At 39.3% G+C, this 16,003-nt stretch overlaps 3 protein-coding genes and 1 long non-coding RNA gene across 13 annotated transcripts; 1 reads left to right on the plus strand and 3 right to left on the minus strand.

Moving 5' to 3' along the window:
- Positions 1–285: 285 nt before the first annotated feature.
- mier1b (mesoderm induction early response 1b, transcriptional regulator) lies at positions 286–8,609 on the minus strand. 4 transcript variants are annotated; one of them, XM_020109657.2, is made up of 13 exons: positions 8,486–8,609; positions 7,691–7,715; positions 6,830–6,978; positions 6,533–6,718; positions 6,297–6,426; positions 6,102–6,169; positions 5,694–5,766; positions 5,369–5,520; positions 4,705–4,786; positions 4,136–4,230; positions 3,692–3,738; positions 2,825–2,952; positions 286–2,143 (listed from the first exon to the last, which is right to left on the minus strand). In XM_020109657.2, exons 1-13 carry the CDS (start codon positions 8,492–8,494, stop codon positions 1,827–1,829), a joined length of 1,461 nt encoding a protein of 486 aa, XP_019965216.1. In that variant the 5' UTR covers positions 8,495–8,609; the 3' UTR covers positions 286–1,826. The 4 variants fall into 4 exon arrangements, with proteins under 4 accessions (XP_019965216.1, XP_019965211.1, XP_069367964.1 ...); XM_020109652.2 differs by having other exon boundaries at positions 3,692–3,819; XM_069511863.1 differs by lacking the exon at positions 8,486–8,609 and having other exon boundaries at positions 7,691–7,895.
- A 2,184-nt stretch (positions 8,610–10,793) lies between these two features.
- On the minus strand, positions 10,794–12,734 carry LOC109641298 (dynein light chain Tctex-type 5-B-like). 5 transcript variants are annotated; one of them, XM_020105709.2, is made up of 5 exons: positions 12,577–12,734; positions 11,871–11,992; positions 11,576–11,664; positions 11,191–11,315; positions 10,794–11,092 (listed from the first exon to the last, which is right to left on the minus strand). In XM_020105709.2, the coding sequence occupies exons 2-5, from the start codon at positions 11,981–11,983 to the stop codon at positions 10,889–10,891; spliced, it is 531 nt and encodes a 176-aa protein (XP_019961268.2). In that variant the 5' UTR covers positions 11,984–11,992; positions 12,577–12,734; the 3' UTR covers positions 10,794–10,888. The 5 variants fall into 5 exon arrangements, with proteins under 5 accessions (XP_019961268.2, XP_019961287.2, XP_019961276.2 ...); XM_020105728.2 differs by having other exon boundaries at positions 11,871–12,013; positions 12,577–12,717; XM_020105717.2 differs by having other exon boundaries at positions 11,871–11,987; positions 12,577–12,716.
- A 620-nt stretch (positions 12,735–13,354) lies between these two features.
- Positions 13,355–15,105, minus strand: LOC109641324 (dynein light chain Tctex-type 5-B-like). Of its 3 annotated transcripts, none has more exons than XM_020105761.2 (5): positions 14,964–15,105; positions 14,511–14,627; positions 14,216–14,304; positions 13,893–14,017; positions 13,355–13,795 (listed from the first exon to the last, which is right to left on the minus strand). In XM_020105761.2, exons 2-5 carry the CDS (start codon positions 14,621–14,623, stop codon positions 13,592–13,594), a joined length of 531 nt encoding a protein of 176 aa, XP_019961320.2. In that variant the 5' UTR covers positions 14,624–14,627; positions 14,964–15,105; the 3' UTR covers positions 13,355–13,591. The 3 variants fall into 3 exon arrangements, with proteins under 3 accessions (XP_019961320.2, XP_069367975.1, XP_069367974.1); XM_069511874.1 differs by having other exon boundaries at positions 14,935–15,036; XM_069511873.1 differs by lacking the exon at positions 14,964–15,105 and adding an exon at positions 14,918–14,936.
- Positions 15,106–15,128: 23 nt separating this feature from the next.
- LOC138405184 (uncharacterized) lies at positions 15,129–16,000 on the plus strand. The gene is made up of 2 exons (XR_011238868.1): positions 15,129–15,269; positions 15,685–16,000. It is a non-coding gene; the product is annotated as an uncharacterized lncRNA (long non-coding RNA).
- Positions 16,001–16,003: the final 3 nt, after the last annotated feature.

Raw genomic sequence — 16,003 nt, forward strand, 5'->3', positions numbered from 1 at the left:
AAAAGACTACTCTAATGCTTATGTTTTTCAAATTGAAAAGCTATGGTTCAGGAGATGGAGCGAGTCATCCATTAACCAGAGGGTTGGTGACTCGATTCCAGTCTCCCAACTGCTGTGCTGTGTGATCGAGAAAGTGAGTGCTGCATATAAATACACTGTATGAATGTAAATGGAAAAACTGTACTGTAGAGTTTTGAGTGGTCATCAAAACTATAATATAGTGCTGTATGAATACAGATTTTTTACACATTCCATTTTCAGTATTAAAACTCGCAATACAACTTCTCAACTTCATTAATACATTTATTAAATATAGCTGTTTATTCCATTCATAGCCAAGTCTTGGAATACACTTCATTTTTATTCATGTTGTCATTTACAGAGGAAAAAAACATCAGTAAACAAAAAAGGAAAAAAGAGACTACATGGATCAACATTATTTGAGACAAACTTATCTTAATTTGTGAATGTAAGTTCAAAGCTGGAGTACAAATTAAAACAACAAAGCATTAAGCTGAACAGCTATTGTACCAAAACAAATCAGCCTGGTCTGTTGGAGGTCCACTGCTCTGAAGACACTCACTGTGGAGGGACAGGAATTACAGGCTCAGACTTAGCAGTCGCCTTTGCTTTTTAAAAATCGAACCCTAGCGGCACACTCGTCCACAACGCAGAGTATTTTTTATGCAGAAAATATGAAGCTCTGCAACAAACATCTGAGACTGAGGAGGGTCACACAGGAATGAGAAGTGCTGCCTAACAGAGAGGGAAAGAGGAATGGCTACTTTATTACATCCATCTCAGACAACAGAGGCAAAACGGTTTCTCAACAAAAAAGCGAAGCCTACGAGGAAGACCAGAAAATACAGAGATAAACATACAGTTATAAAAATGTACCAACTGCTCAAGGTAAGAAATCTATACAAACTTTACATTAAAAACCATGAACATTCTGTCTAGTAAAAACAAAGCGTTGAGCAAAGCACTGACTATGAAAATCCAAAAATACAGCGATCTTCTACACGATGAGTTTATAATACAAGACATCACTGATGTCAGCTGCTTTACACAAACAAACCTGTAAGGGGGGGATAAACCCGTCGGTTTATTTATCAGAAACAAACAGCCGTGATAAAGAGGCAAGAGCCGGTTCAGCGTGTGAAGGAGTGAAAAAGTCATTCTGCTGGGTTTTTACATCACCACCCTGATCGATCAGTCAATCAACAATGAGAAACGTACAATCAAAGTGCAACTAAAGCGAGCCAGTTGCAGCACCAGCCTACTGGTCTTCTTTCTGCCTCTTTAAGACAACTTGAGCACATAATCGGTCAGTGTGTGTCCCCTGTGTCATCAAATGTTCAAATGGCTTGAACAGTAATTAATCATTAAAGATTTTTTTGTTAAAAATATAAATATCTCTTTGTGTAAAAAAATATCACAGGTGATTTATTTTCTTTGAGTACAAATAGAAAAAAAAAAAAGAAGGAAATTCTTGGCAAAATTTGTCAGTCTCCGAAAAGGGAATAAAGACGGTGAGAGATGTTTCGTAGACATGATGGAGCGGTGGTACTTTGGGATGAGCTTTGCAGGCGGTCAGTACATGAATGGGTTCGGGGGGCTGACAGGGACGTCACTGCCCCTTCCGGAGGACCAGCTGCAGTTTGGTAGGCTGTGTTCTTCACTGTCATTTTCAGTGACCTTTGACCTTATTATCATTGAGTCCTTTGCTCTCAGGAGATTTCAAGCTCACAGGCCAAAAAGGTCGGGACATTTAATTTTACCCCAAGTCAACGTCTGTCAGTGAACGCAACCAAGCTCTGAAACCTTCAGTTCTCCTGCGTTCTGGATGGTTCCACCTCACTTTGGCCCAAAGGTTCTGCCTCCGTCCTGCATCTCTTGCCCGGCCGGTCCTGTGCCACTGCCGCTGCATCTCTGTGGTCAAGCGGCGGCTCTAGAGAACCATTTCTGTCGTGGTTCGGTGCAGAGGGTTGGCTGCAGCCGTTGGAGTTGTTGTCTGAGACAGGAGAAGATTCCACTGTTGGATTGGAGGGACCGTTGGACTGAGTCGACTCAGGTTTGACTGAATTTACTGGAGGCAACAGAGCGCCATCCACTGGGTGGTTTGAATTATGAGTTGCAATACCTGTCAAAGAAAGATGAGTACTGAGTGATCTGAGACAACTAAGAAATAAAGAGATCATACACAAACAAAATCTGTAGTAAGATTACAAATGTTGATAAAACTGGATATCTACAGTAATAAGTTCACCGTTTACAGAAAGAGATACTACTGAAATGTTTTTATGATATTGAATTTGTCAAAGGTTAGCTAGAAGACGTGTTGATAAAACCCAAATAAACTCGGGCCTCATTTATAACAGTGCATAGGATCAAATTTATAAAACTGTGCACGCACACCTGAAGGCAATTTCCCTTGTTAAATCACTGTCCACCTGGAATCATGCATGAATCTCCCTCAAAGTCCGCCCTGTACACGCCCTCATTAAACCATAAATGGTCAATGCAAAGCAACTAATGAATATTAAATTGTCCTGCTGACCAATGGGCTTTCAATTTAAGGTTCTTATGGAACGGTCATGTCGCACGAGCACAAATAACGCTGCTGGTTTTAATGTTAATAATGAAGTCGATCAATAATCTGGCTTCAGTTCACCACCTCGTCATTTTCCCATCTCGACGTTTGAATTGCCTTGTTGCGGAATGTGCTCAACAGATAAACTTGCTTTGCCAATAGATTTGAAAATTAAAACATCTTCAATACCTATTTGTGTGTAAGCCCCAATAGAACTAGTCATCAGCTCACCATTCTGACTGCTGCTGTCCTCCTTCTCTGAGTGGCTGGCGCTGCTGCTGGAGGTGGTGGGAGGTGGCGAAGCCGCCCTGCTGGATGCTGCGCTCTCCGTCTCATCCAATAATCTGTCCATGTAGTCTCTGAGGATAGACGGCAAGACACAGCCTGTTACACATAATCTCAACTCTTGACAGGGTGATACAGTGGTTGCAGGTGGGTCCTCATTGTATATTATATATTACTGGACCATTTTAACAGAATAAGAACTGATAAATTTTTAAATGAATTAAATTAACATCACAGTGGCCGAGACAGCGGTCTGAAAGTAACAAACGGGCAGCAGCACAGATCAAGGCATATATCTTTGTGCTTGTGCTCAGTAGAGTTAGTCATCTTAGATTCTATTTAGGATAAACCCCAGCGATAAAGTCAAGTTAAAGTTCACAAGTCTGCTCTGAACATAAATCTACCCACTACCTTTAGATGAACCTATTCCTCACTTATTTAAAATCTGAAAATCCCAACAAGACTTCTGTGTCTGGTTAATTTATTTTTAACACAAAACAAAAAGCAATTCTGTTTATATAAGTATGTTTTCATAGTCCATGATATTCTCTTGGAAAACAAAAAACATAAAAACCTGAAATTATTATGATTTCTTCCATTAATTAGATTACATATTTTATATTACATATCATTTAGCTGAAGTTTTTATCCAAAGGGACTTAGAATAAATGCATTCAACCATGAGGGTACAAATCCAGAAAAGCAAGAATCATGTAGGTACAATTAGCTTAAAAAAAGACAATAATTCATAATTCACAATGTGTAAATTGTCAATATCTTCCACAACTGTTCATATAAGAAAATAAAACTCACGTGACACCAGGGTGAAGGTTGTATTTCCTTTTCCCAAGTCTGGTTTGCTGTGCAAAGAAATCATAACGCTCAGACTTCTTCCACATGTAATAAAAGGCCACACATTCTCCTACAGACCTAGTTCTCACCTGAAAGATTTAATTCAGCAGACATGAAACGACCATTATTACCATCGTCTGAAGACACAGATTCAGCACAACGTCAAAGAAGAGACAAATCAAATTACTCTCTGGGTCAAAAGTAACACTAAAGAAATTTGATTTGTCTCAAAATGCAGCAAGGTTGAAATGGAGCAGATTTCAACCCTGAGCATTCAACAGACACATGTCAGCAACACATCGACAATCATTTAAAATCAATGTTATCATCCACAAATTATTTTGAATATCAATATGAGGTCATGACACAATGATCTGAACAGGCAGATTTTCACACTTCTCTTACCTTATTGGCCTGTATTAAATGAAAGTCTTTCCCATAAACTTTAAGTCCTTGTTCAAAGTTTCTACATTCCTCTTCAGTCCAGACAGACAACTCCTCTGTTACAAAGAAGATGAATGTTTATGTTGCATCATAATTACAATCTCTTGCAAAAGATAAATATCACAGTATCTGCAAACAGAGAACTAGATCAGTTAAGATACCTCTGAGGAAACTGAGGTGAAAATTAGGCATGAGTATTTGTTTAATGTGTCCTGTTGTCTTGAACAAAACATTACAAAAATAAGCCATACCAGCTGACGACACTGGCAATCAACTCCCATGTTTGTTTTTAGGCCGAGTTTTATCAGGTGAGTTTCTTTGAGTTCCTAAGTCTCTGAAATCACTTCTCAGAAATTGTTTGTTGAAACACCATGCGTGTCGTCCTGTGACTCATCTGGATCGTCTAGTGTGTGGTTTTCACAATTAAAGGATTAAAAATCAATAAATCTGTGTGTGTGTATGGTCTGCCACATCAGTTAAAAAGTAAAAATCCTCCAGTGTGCAGCAGGTATTAGTGAGAGTCTGCTTACCTCTGGCTGCTTTTACATTAAACCTAAGTCTTCTTAAAGCTTCTTCTGTGTCAAAGTCACATTTCACCAGTTCATACAACGCCTACAGGGAAACAGAAACAAATATGTTTACATTAGCAACATGAAAAACTATAAACATAATACTTTGAGAATATTTTTAAGCATAGGAGTTATTCTGTATTTCTTTTGATGTCAAAAAATGATGTGAAGACACTAACAACGCATTAGTGCATGTTTTCATACTTCATGTCTCCTTCAAGTGTCTTGATTTTAGCCTGACGCCGATGTGTTCTGCTCAAGATGCAAACCTGTAGTTACTGGACACTGAACTTATATGCAGACATTATTGAAATGGAGGAAAAGGTTTCAGCTGCAATTACATATTTATGGCAATGCAATGAGTGTTTACTGCAGCAGGACTGTGTGTGGGATCAATTCAAAATGGACAATCGTGTCAGTGTTCATTGTAACCAAGACACAAGTCACCCAGTGCTACAGTCGCCTCACTGGTGAGTGTTTAATAGTTTTTTGGGACAACAATGTAGCTCTGTGACTCAAAGTAATATGCTTTTCATGGGATTTCTTGAAAATAAGAAAACTCTAAACAATGACCAGCCATATCCATTAATACATGTTACAGCTGCTGCAGATGTGTTGATCTCACCTGTTCATTATCTTTGATATGAGATCCCTCTGGGATCGCATCGACTCCCTTCTCATCTCCTGTTCGCCTCGATGCCTCTGTTAAGAACTCCACTACTTTGCCTTCAGGAAGACACTCAGGGTTCCACAATAACTGGTCATCATTTTCATAAACTACAGGATAAATTCACAGACAGCAGGCATTGAGATGTCAATCTTACATCAATCGTATCAACTTTACACCAAGTTATACCACATTTATTCTGTGTATCCCTTGTGTAACCTACATAGTGTAATTGCTTGAATGTGGAGACATTGACAGCGAGACAACAAAGTAGCCATCTCACCTTTTTCGTTGTCTTTATATTTACACAAGCCAGCAGGGGTTTCTGCCTGATACATGGAACCAACCATAATCTCCTGTTGAAACAACACACAGTTTAAACTAAATGTGGACTGACAATTACTTGATAATTTATTTAAATTATGAAACTTGTTTGCATCCTACAAAACATACTGGCCCAAATTCAACCAAAGTTTTTTTCTCTACGCTCTGAAAACTTGATTTTCTGGGCACACACATTTTCACTACACACTTGAAAATATTTCTGATTGTTTCCTTTGAAAAGTTTATTTAATTTGAGAAGTTCCGTTTATATCTTATAAGACACAATTACATCACAGTGAGCGACAACTTTAAAACTGGCACTGCGTATGTACAAAGATCAACACTAATGAATTAGTTTCAAACATACCTTCTTCCAGTCTTCTGATGGAACATAGTCCTCATCTTCATCTGACTCCTCCTCTGCATCATTATTGCCTGAGACCAAAAGTGACATAAATTTTATGAGATCTCACAAGAGAGTCAGAGTCTGAGGTGTTTTCTTATAAAGAAAAAAATCTTATGACTCCTACATAAAAAGTAAAGACGATTAGAAGGCACTTACTTTCAAAATACATTAATTTCTGGGGACGAATAAGTTCTGCTGTGCCAAGGGACCTGACTGAGCGTGTGCGAACCTCAGAGGTTGTCTGGGCCTCATTCCCCTGTCCCGATGAGTTCTTAACACCCTCACCCTAAAAACATACAGTGTTACAAATGTTAAAGATGTTGCTAAAATTACACACATTAGGTTTCTAGAGATCATTTAACTGTAAAGAAACTCAAGATATACCAACAAACCTCATTTCTTTTCAACTCGCCAGTGCTTCTGCTGCTTTCATCATTGTCAAGGTCTTCTTCCTCATCCTCCTCCTCGTCATCCTCTTCTTCCTCAGGTTCCTCTTCCTCCTCTTCATCCTCATCGGCTGTTGATCCACCCCCATAACCATACAGACTCAGCAGTTCATGAATGGGCATTTCTCCCTCCTGTTACAGAAGAAAAACAAAATGTCTTGCAGAACTCCACTCACTAAGGAAGACACTCGTTTTTTAACAGGGTTGACGAAATCAAATATGTGCGGAAAGCCTGAAACTAACCCGTGCAAGATCTTCAATCTCGTTTGCATTGGTCTCATCTGATGCCTCCAACATTTCCTCTTCCTCCAGGGTGCGCTCATCATCAAAGTCATGGACAAGCATGTCTGCTGATGGGTCGAAATCGTTGTCATCGGAACCTGCTGAACCTCCTGGGGAAGTAACAACAAAAATAAAAATGATAATGTAAATTCAGACTTACAAAATGAAATACTGATATATGAATAAAACTATGACTAAACTTTTACTTAAGGAAATTATGAACAGATCCAACAAAGGGCCAATAAGTACATTTGTTTAAATATAAAGTACAAGTGGATTATGGATATATTCAGGGTGGGTGATAAGTATATCAAATTATACATTTACAATATTGATATAAATCATGAGATCGGACCATTTATCATAACTCAATTTAAACTCTTGGGGGTTATATTAGTCAGATGGTGAGGTGTGTTATTACAACTCCAGAAAATTAATTACAAATAATGAAAGAATGCTCATCAAAACAAAAATGTATCAAATTTAGCACAACACATGGCAGTCATAATCACTGAATTACACTATTAGAACATTATAAGGATATAAAAGCAACTGATATATGGTATAAACACTAAGGAAAAATCTCAGATTGTACAAAAATGTTAAGTTATGGCATTCAGTGTTTCATTATTAAGAGTTTTACTGTTGTTTGTAACCATAACTCACTTCCAAATAAATGTAATACAAACAACTGGTCAAAGATATTAAAATATTCTTAACATTAAGGCAACAACATTAACTTCAAGCATTCAATTAAATATGTATTAGATGCAAGTCTGTAGAAAACCCGTGCACCCAAAGAGAAAGAGAAACTTTATGTACCTGGGCTCGAGTTCCCGAGGGAGGGCTGGAAAACGGAGAAGAGGAGCATGAGTGAAGTTACAGAACAGATTCAGAGGCAAATACCTCATTAGCTCTACAACCAGAAACCGTCCACCATCGCTGCTTGTATCAAAACACACTGAAGTTACTTTGCCGGGGAGCATTGGAGGGAGTTAGAGAAAGCGCGCCCTGAGAGCGGCTCTACAAGAAGAGAAACAAAGAGTGTCACCACTTCCTGCGGGATCGTGGAGGCTGCAGCTCAGAGACGTGATTACAACAGGAACTGTGGCGTTTACCGCCTGTATTCAACCGCACTTAGCTTAGCACCACGGCCAGGTGCGCACTAACTAAACGCGCTCAGCTGGCTAACTTGCATTACAAGTTGCAAGCTAACACTCTTTTATACATTGGGCTAACGCGTTCAAGTTGAGCTTCGGTGTCAGCCGCTTGAAAAATGAAGACCCCGAAGCAACACGACATGTATCCGTAGCCGTGAAAACATCGTCACACGTCCGATAAAACGCGTAAACACGGGTAGTTAAGTATTCTTCAACAAAACCGCGAAGTGCCACAGCTAACCCTACAGTCAGAGCTAGCACTGCTAACGTTAGCTTAACCCGAAGTTTACTAAACATCTAAGTGTCGGGAAATGTCAATTATCCAGCGACGCGCCCGTTTGTTCTCTAATCCACTGAGTTAAAGCGGCAACTCGCACACGACGCGCACACTGGACCGAATAAACTGACCGGCAGCGCTAAATTATGTTTTTCCCGTATATTTATTTCACTCTCTTACCTCCGCCATGTTTGCAATCCTGCAGGGTCACGTCAGGGGTCAGCAGCGGTGCCCGGATGTAGAGCCCCGCCCACCTGCGGTATCAAGAGCGTGATGCCTCCAGAGCGCGTGGAGCTGCTCTGACGTCATGACTACTGTGATAATGATAATAATGATGATAATAAAAACCAAAAAAATCTAACAAACGTAGTATAATATACAGGTTTAAACAAAGTACACGATATGTATAATATAATATATATATGTAATAATATATTATAATCATAAAAAATTACCTGTAAGACTAAGTATTTTTCATTATATCCTAATCAAGAGAACTGAATGTATTGATATGCTACCAAATGTAATTTCATTAATTAGTAATAAGTAATTTAGTGATCAAATTAAATGTTCCACTCTAATCCCTTTATATAAACTATAACATAGGTCAGAGAAGGACAAAGGCAAATATGCTGCCTTTCAGGTTTATTTTGTGATCGTGGGAATCACAGAAAACAACCCTTGAAAAGAATCAAATCAAAAAAAAGGTTATGTCCCAACAAAGGTGGTTTCCAAGAGGACATTACACTTTATATCTAGATCCGACACCAGATTTCTAAAGTTCTGTTGCATGTACTAAAACTTCACCTTATACTTTACAAATGTTTCATTGAATCCGTCTCGGCCCTCAACAGGTCCATCACAACCCTCTGAACAAAATCATTAGAATGAGCAGCAAAATAATTGGACTGGAGCCGGAACCATTAAGATTCAGACACCACACACACACATTATCCTCAGCCAGTACAGTCACATATACTCAGGCAGGAGACACAGATCACTTAATCCTTTTCAAGCTTTGTGCCTACATCCATCAGACTCGTTCATGGTTGATCTATTAATTTTAACACTCTATTGTTTATTTTTTACCTTCACAGTTATAAGATGTATTTACCACTGTTGATTACCCGCTGGATGTTGTATGTTGTGATTAAGTTTTTTGAATTGAATGACCTGGCCTATGAGTACAGTGGTGGGTTTCTGTAAAGTTGTACAATCACAGGGATAAAGGGTTTAACACTGGGGTTTTCTCCACCAGAAACCATGGAGCACAATCTCATTCATAATAAATCTATGCTTTTAAGAGATACAGTAGAAAGGATATAACCATGATCAAATTTGTTTTGTTTTCTGTTACCAGCCCCCACCTTATTTATTTAGACATGGGCCAGTAATGACCATTCTGAGGTCGACTCTTTTCCATGACAGAGTTTATTTTGACCAGTGTACTGGTAATTTAACTGTCTCTTCTCGGAATCACTGATTTATGTTCCTGATAGTGACTAACACACTCCACTATGTTGCTATGTAGAGAGCCATCACCTCAGTTTGTCACACATGGAATATCTCCGGCTATCCATTAGTGGACACTTTACCAAATCCACAGCAATAAAAACCTTGCAGTTCAGACATAAAGGTGCATTTCTTTCTTTAACATTTATGAAAATTGTATTTAATCAGTGAGTCCCACAATGGCCCAGATTCCCACACACATCCCGAACAGCCTGAGTGACATCCGTTTGTTAAAAGCCCATGATGGTCACAAAAGATAATAAACATATTTTCCTCAGGATCCACCTGGGACAGCGTACATGACATCAACAGACACTTGATATAAAAGGACTGATGCAGGTAGATGTTTCCTGAGAATCGACAGAGAGTGTTAGTGTTTGTTTGGCATCTTGGTGCAGTATCTTCTTTTAGCACCATGAGTTCATTACTCCTGCTGGCAATGCTGCTGTCTTTGTCGTGTGCAGCGCTGGCTCAGACCCAGGATGATACGAACACACTGAGGCTGTGTGGTCGGGCATTCCTGAGAGCAGTGGTGTACACTTGTGGAGGATCCAGGTGGAGAAGACTGATGGGAGGAGAGGACACTTTGCAGGATGGTCAGTACACAGCATTTGCCTCTAGCACTTTGGTGTTAAAACCACCAACTTAACCAACTTACAAAATAAAAGCCTTGACTTCTGCTCAACAAACTTTGATATCTATTCGCAGGCAACAGGGGGCCAAACTACCTCAAGACGACAGATGTTTCAGCAATGATACGTCATCAGCGTGACCAAGACCAAGCACTTTTAACAGTGTGCTGTCAACTAGGCTGTCGACGGAGTGACCTCTCTATGCTCTGCTAGAGGGGAACATCCACAAGAGGGCATCATCCAGCTGTCATCGTAGTCATTCATTAGTTTGAAATTAAGTTTAAAACATTGTCAGAATAATGTGATTTCATTTTCCATGAGGACAAAAATAAAAAACACTGAAATCTGGTTTTGAAAAGAATCTTGTTTCATCAGTGCACACAAAGACAAAATAAACAGCAATGATAAAGAGCAGTCAGACATGCAAAATGTCAGGGATTCATTCAAAGTAAACAGCATAGACAGTTGCCGTTCCAAACAGAGAGCTGTTCTTAAAAGAGTAGCTGGCGAAGGTGTCGCTGGCTGTATCCCACAGACAGCGGCTGCTGATTTGCATGCCCTGCCCAGTGAGCTGGCCGATGTGGACCAGGACGACCACCTTATATCTGGGAATCATGAGATCCTTCACACGGGCTCGTATCACCTGAGAGAGCCAAAGAGAAGAATGAGCCTTGATAAAGCAGAAAGATTCACAGGTCTCCAAAAGGAGCCACATGAATGAGCTTTTTCATTTTTATTTACTTCACATATTGTTTTGGTCATTTTTTGGGACCACTCCACTTCATATCTCTCTTCTTGGAGGTAAGTGGTGAGTACGTCCTTCAGTATGTCTGTGACAGCAGGGACAGGGAAGCGTTTGGAAGGCCCTGTGGTGCAGAAAACAAATGACCCAAAGACAAACAAGTTTTACTTCTGCTGTTAGGTTAGTGAAAATATGAAGAAAGAAAAGGGCATGAATGAAAAAGCTTCGATAGACTGAAATGGTTAAATACTGCATCCAAATGTCAATACAAAAATATTTTGGAGCGCAAATCTCCAAGGAAAAGTCGCTATTGTCTGTCTATGTTTTGTCTTTAGTTAGTGATGGTGTTGGTGAGGTGCAGTGTTGAGGTGAATGTTATCTCACCCGTCTGGTAGGTGTTCTCCATTTTCACAACCATCCGAGCGTCATCGTGGTGTCCAAATTCATCGATGGATGACACAATACTCACGGAGCTGAAAGACAGGATCACAATGAAGAACATGACAGAAGAATGACTGTGGTGTTTACATCATCTGATTGAGTGACTTAGAGCGATGTGATAATCAAAAAAAGATTGTTTAAAAGTTACATGCTGGATATCAGTCACAGACTAAGTCTGTTTACTGAAGATGGAAGATATAAAATAGTACTTTCCAGTGTGATTACACAGTTTACTCACTCCTTAGTCCTGCCAGTGGTTTCCTTGCCTCTGACTCCATGACTTGCCTCTGAGGGAACCTTCAGCGTCCTCTTCTCTCGTCTCTGAGGTTTGTCTTTCAGCTGCTCAGACATGACGCTGCTCTTCACAGGATAATAACCAGGCTTAAATACAAGGTCGATACATCAGTTAATATTAAAACATGCAGTAGTACACAGGATGTGATCTGCACACAGATGCTATCTGCACATCACAATATGTCCTTATATATATATACACTTTATTTTATAACATTTCTAGGTCAACCACTACAGGGAAAGGTGTATATAGTGTACATACTCAGCATTTTAAATTCTATTAGTATTCCCTTGTCTAACCTCAGTCTGACCCGCCTGCTGCTGTAACACCCCGATATGTGGATCAATAAAGTTTTATCCTATCTCATCTTAACTCCACCACATGCAGCACTTGAAAATAAGAAGTTGTCTCTTATCAAATACATATTGTTGTTGTTATAAACGTGTGCAATTAAAAGGAAAATATGGAGCATTAACTTTGCATGTTTTTATAAGTTAGCTAGCTTATATTTGGCGTTGGTTTGTTTGTAAGTTGCTAATTCTACGTGCTAACTCCAACCGTGTATGAAAGCAAACATTTACAGAACGTAGCGCTGCATCAACATGTGTCAAAGAGAAATGACCCAGAGGGAACTGTAACATGTTTTTACCGACGTCAGAGCCTCTGGATCCGAACACCGAACTGCTAGCGTGGACGGACTAGCCCCGGAGAGCTTGGTGTTGCCATGACGACCAGGAACCACCAGTCAGTGGGAGGACGGCTGAAGTCTCGCGAGAACTAAGAAGTAAACTGCTGCAAAGTTGAAATGGGGATTATAATGTCAAATATTCAATTGTATAATCTACACGTGTGCTAGAGTCAACACTTTCACCATGTTTTCTTTAAGAGAGACTGCCCATCCTTTAATACCAGAGTTACTGACAGCTATTTGTCTTATTAAATAATCAATCGATTATCTAAATAGCTGCATATTTTTCAATCAGCTATTTTATCCATTGTTCTTATTTTCAGCTCTAATAATCAGCTCAAGTTTGAAATAAAAACTTTACTTAAGTTTAGTCAACTTACCCTGCTATGTTTTATATCACTGTTTTTCTGTAGTGATCGACACATGCTCATTAACTCCATTACATGTTATTTTACTAATACATCTGTCATGTTTCCATCTATTTATGAAGAGCAAGGAAAGTGGTGGAAAACTCCGGAGAGCAGTGGTGTAAACTTGTGGAGGATCCAGGTGGTGAAGACTGATGGGAGAGGAAAATTTGCTGGACGGTCAGTACACAGCATTTGCCTCAAGAATTCTGGTTTTAAAACCACCAATTTGCAGGCAAAAGGGGGGCCAAACTTCCTTTAAAACGACAGATGTTCCAGCAATGTTACATCAATAAACAATACAGATAAAGAGCAGTCAGACATGCAAAATGTCAATCAATCAATCAAATTTATTTATACAGCACGGTATAACAACAAACAGTTGTCTCAGGGTGCTGCACAAAAGTCCAAGATCTTGGGAAAGACTAAATCCACCTTGTTCCACACCGAGCAAGAATGAGCAACAGCGTGGAGGAAAAACTTCCATTTGGATGAAACCTCCAGCAGAACCAGGCTCGGTGTGGACGGCCTCTGCCAGGAACGGTAGGGGTGAGTGGAGATTCAGGGATTTATTCAAAGTAAACAGCAAAGACAGTTGCCATTCCAAACAGAGAGCTGTTCTTGAAAGAATAGCTGACAAAGGTGTCGTTGGCTGTATCCCACAGACAGCGGCTGCTGATTTGCATGCCCTGCCCAGTGAGCTGGCCGATGTGGACCAGGACGACCACCTTATATCTGGGAATCATGAGATCCTTCACACGGGCTCGTATCACCTGAGAGAGCCAAAGAGAAGAATGAGCCTTGATAAAGCAGAAAGATTCACAGGTCTCCAAAAGGAGCCGCATGAATGAGCTTTTCATTTTTATTTACCTCAGATATTGTTTTGGTCATTTTTTGGGACCACTCCACTTCATATCTCTCTTCTTGGAGGTGAGTGGTGAGTACGTCCTTCAGTATGTCTGTGACAGCAGGGACAGGGAAGCGTTTAGAAGGTCCTGTGGTGCAGAAAACAAATTACCCAAGTTTTACTTCTGCTGTTAGGTTAGTGAAAATATGATGAAAGAAAAGGGCATGAATGAAAAAGCTTTGATAGAGCAAATCTCCAAGGAACAGTTGCTATTGTATGACTATGTTTTGTCTTTAGTTAGCGATGGTGGTGGTGAGGTGCAGTGTTGAGGTGAATGTTATCTCACCCGTCTGGTAGGTGTTCTCCATTTTCACAACCTTCCGAGCGTCATCGTGGTGTCCAAATTCATCGATGGATGACTCAATACTCACGGAGCTGAAAGACAGGATCACAATGAAGAACATGACAGAAGAATGACTGTGGTGTTTACATCATCTGATTGAGTGACTTAGAGCGATGTGATAATCAAAAAAAGATTGTTTAAAAGTTACATGCTGGATATCAGTCACAGACTAAGTCTGTTTACTGAAGATGGAAGATATAAAATAGTACTTTCCAGTGTGATTTCACAGTTTACTCACTCCTTAGTCCTGCCAGTGGTTTCCTTGCATTTGACTCCATGACTTGCCTCTGAGGGAGCCTTCAGCGTCCTCTTCTCTCGTTTCTGAGGTTTGTCTTTCAGCTGCTCAGACATGACGCTGTTTTTCACAGGATAATAACCAGGCTTAAATACAAGGTCGATACATCAGTTAATATTAAAACATGCAGTAGTACACAGGATGTGATCGGGGTTAGGGTGAAAATTTGCTTATTATGGAGTGGTTGGAAATGGCAAGGCAAAATGGCTCAACAGTGCCCCTAAAACAATATTCCTTCTACTTTTCCACAGGGCTCCATCATCAGTAAATATCACCCAAAACTTGAGAGAACACATCATATATCATAATTGAAAACAATATTGGACTAATGACACTGCCCTGAGGAGTACCATTTTCTACCATTTACCTTCCTGATAAAGTTGTCCCTATTCTTACCTGAATAAATATATCAAATATAAAGTCTCTGATCCAATTATATGTCCATCTGCTGTGTCTTCTTCCTCTTCTTCGTTCCCTGTTTTCCTTTATGACATATCAAAGGCTGTCAAGGTGTCTTTGATATTACAGCCATCTAAATGTATATAAATACAAATAAAGTGACTTAAATGTACAGTGTGTAGAATTTAGTGATATCTAGTGTTGAAATTGTATGTTGCAGCTGAATAACCCTCACCTCACCCTCTCCTTCCAAACATGAAAAAAAACCTGTGGAAGCCTTTAATCGTCATAAAAACTCAAAAGGTGTTTAGTTTGTCCAGTCTGGACTAATGTAAAAAACATGGCGGCCTCCGTAGAGAGGGTCCCCTGAATGTAAATATAAAGTATTAAAATATAAAGGACCTTTTCTGGGGTAAAGAAAAATGACAATTTAAACAATTTAGATGAAAAGAACTAGTGAAAACATCATGAGGATTATTCCATATTAAATTTCTGCCAATAGTTCCCTTTCACCTAAATCTTACACACTGGACCTTTAAAGGGGTTCTCTTATTGAATATTAGTATATTGGATTATCAAAATAGCTATGTATTTATGTAACTATTTTATCCATTGTTATTATTTTCAGCCCTAATAATGAGCTCAAGTTTGAAAAAAAACCATTTCTCAAGTTTGCTTAACTTACTCTGATATGTTTTATATCACTGTTTTCCTGTAGTGATCAACACATGCTCAGTGACTCCATGTTTTTTACTAATACATCTGTCATTATTCCATCAATTTATAAAGACCATGGAAAGTGGCTGAAAACTCCTGGAGAAACAAGTAAGTGGACCATGAGTTCATTTATTTTTAATGTTGCTGTTGTTGTTAAGATGTCTGAAGTTAAAATTTCATTATTGAGCTCATCCTTAACCAGGATATATATATATATATATAATCACAACACACAGTATTGCAGTGAAGTACGTATACTGTATTCTTGAAGTATTCTTGAGGACTTTTACTATAATAAATTTGATGTGTATAATAAATCC

The sequence above is a fragment of the Paralichthys olivaceus genome, chromosome 16 (genome assembly GCF_024713975.1).
Source record: "Paralichthys olivaceus isolate ysfri-2021 chromosome 16, ASM2471397v2, whole genome shotgun sequence".
NCBI classification, from domain to species: Eukaryota; Metazoa; Chordata; class Actinopteri; order Pleuronectiformes; family Paralichthyidae; genus Paralichthys; species Paralichthys olivaceus.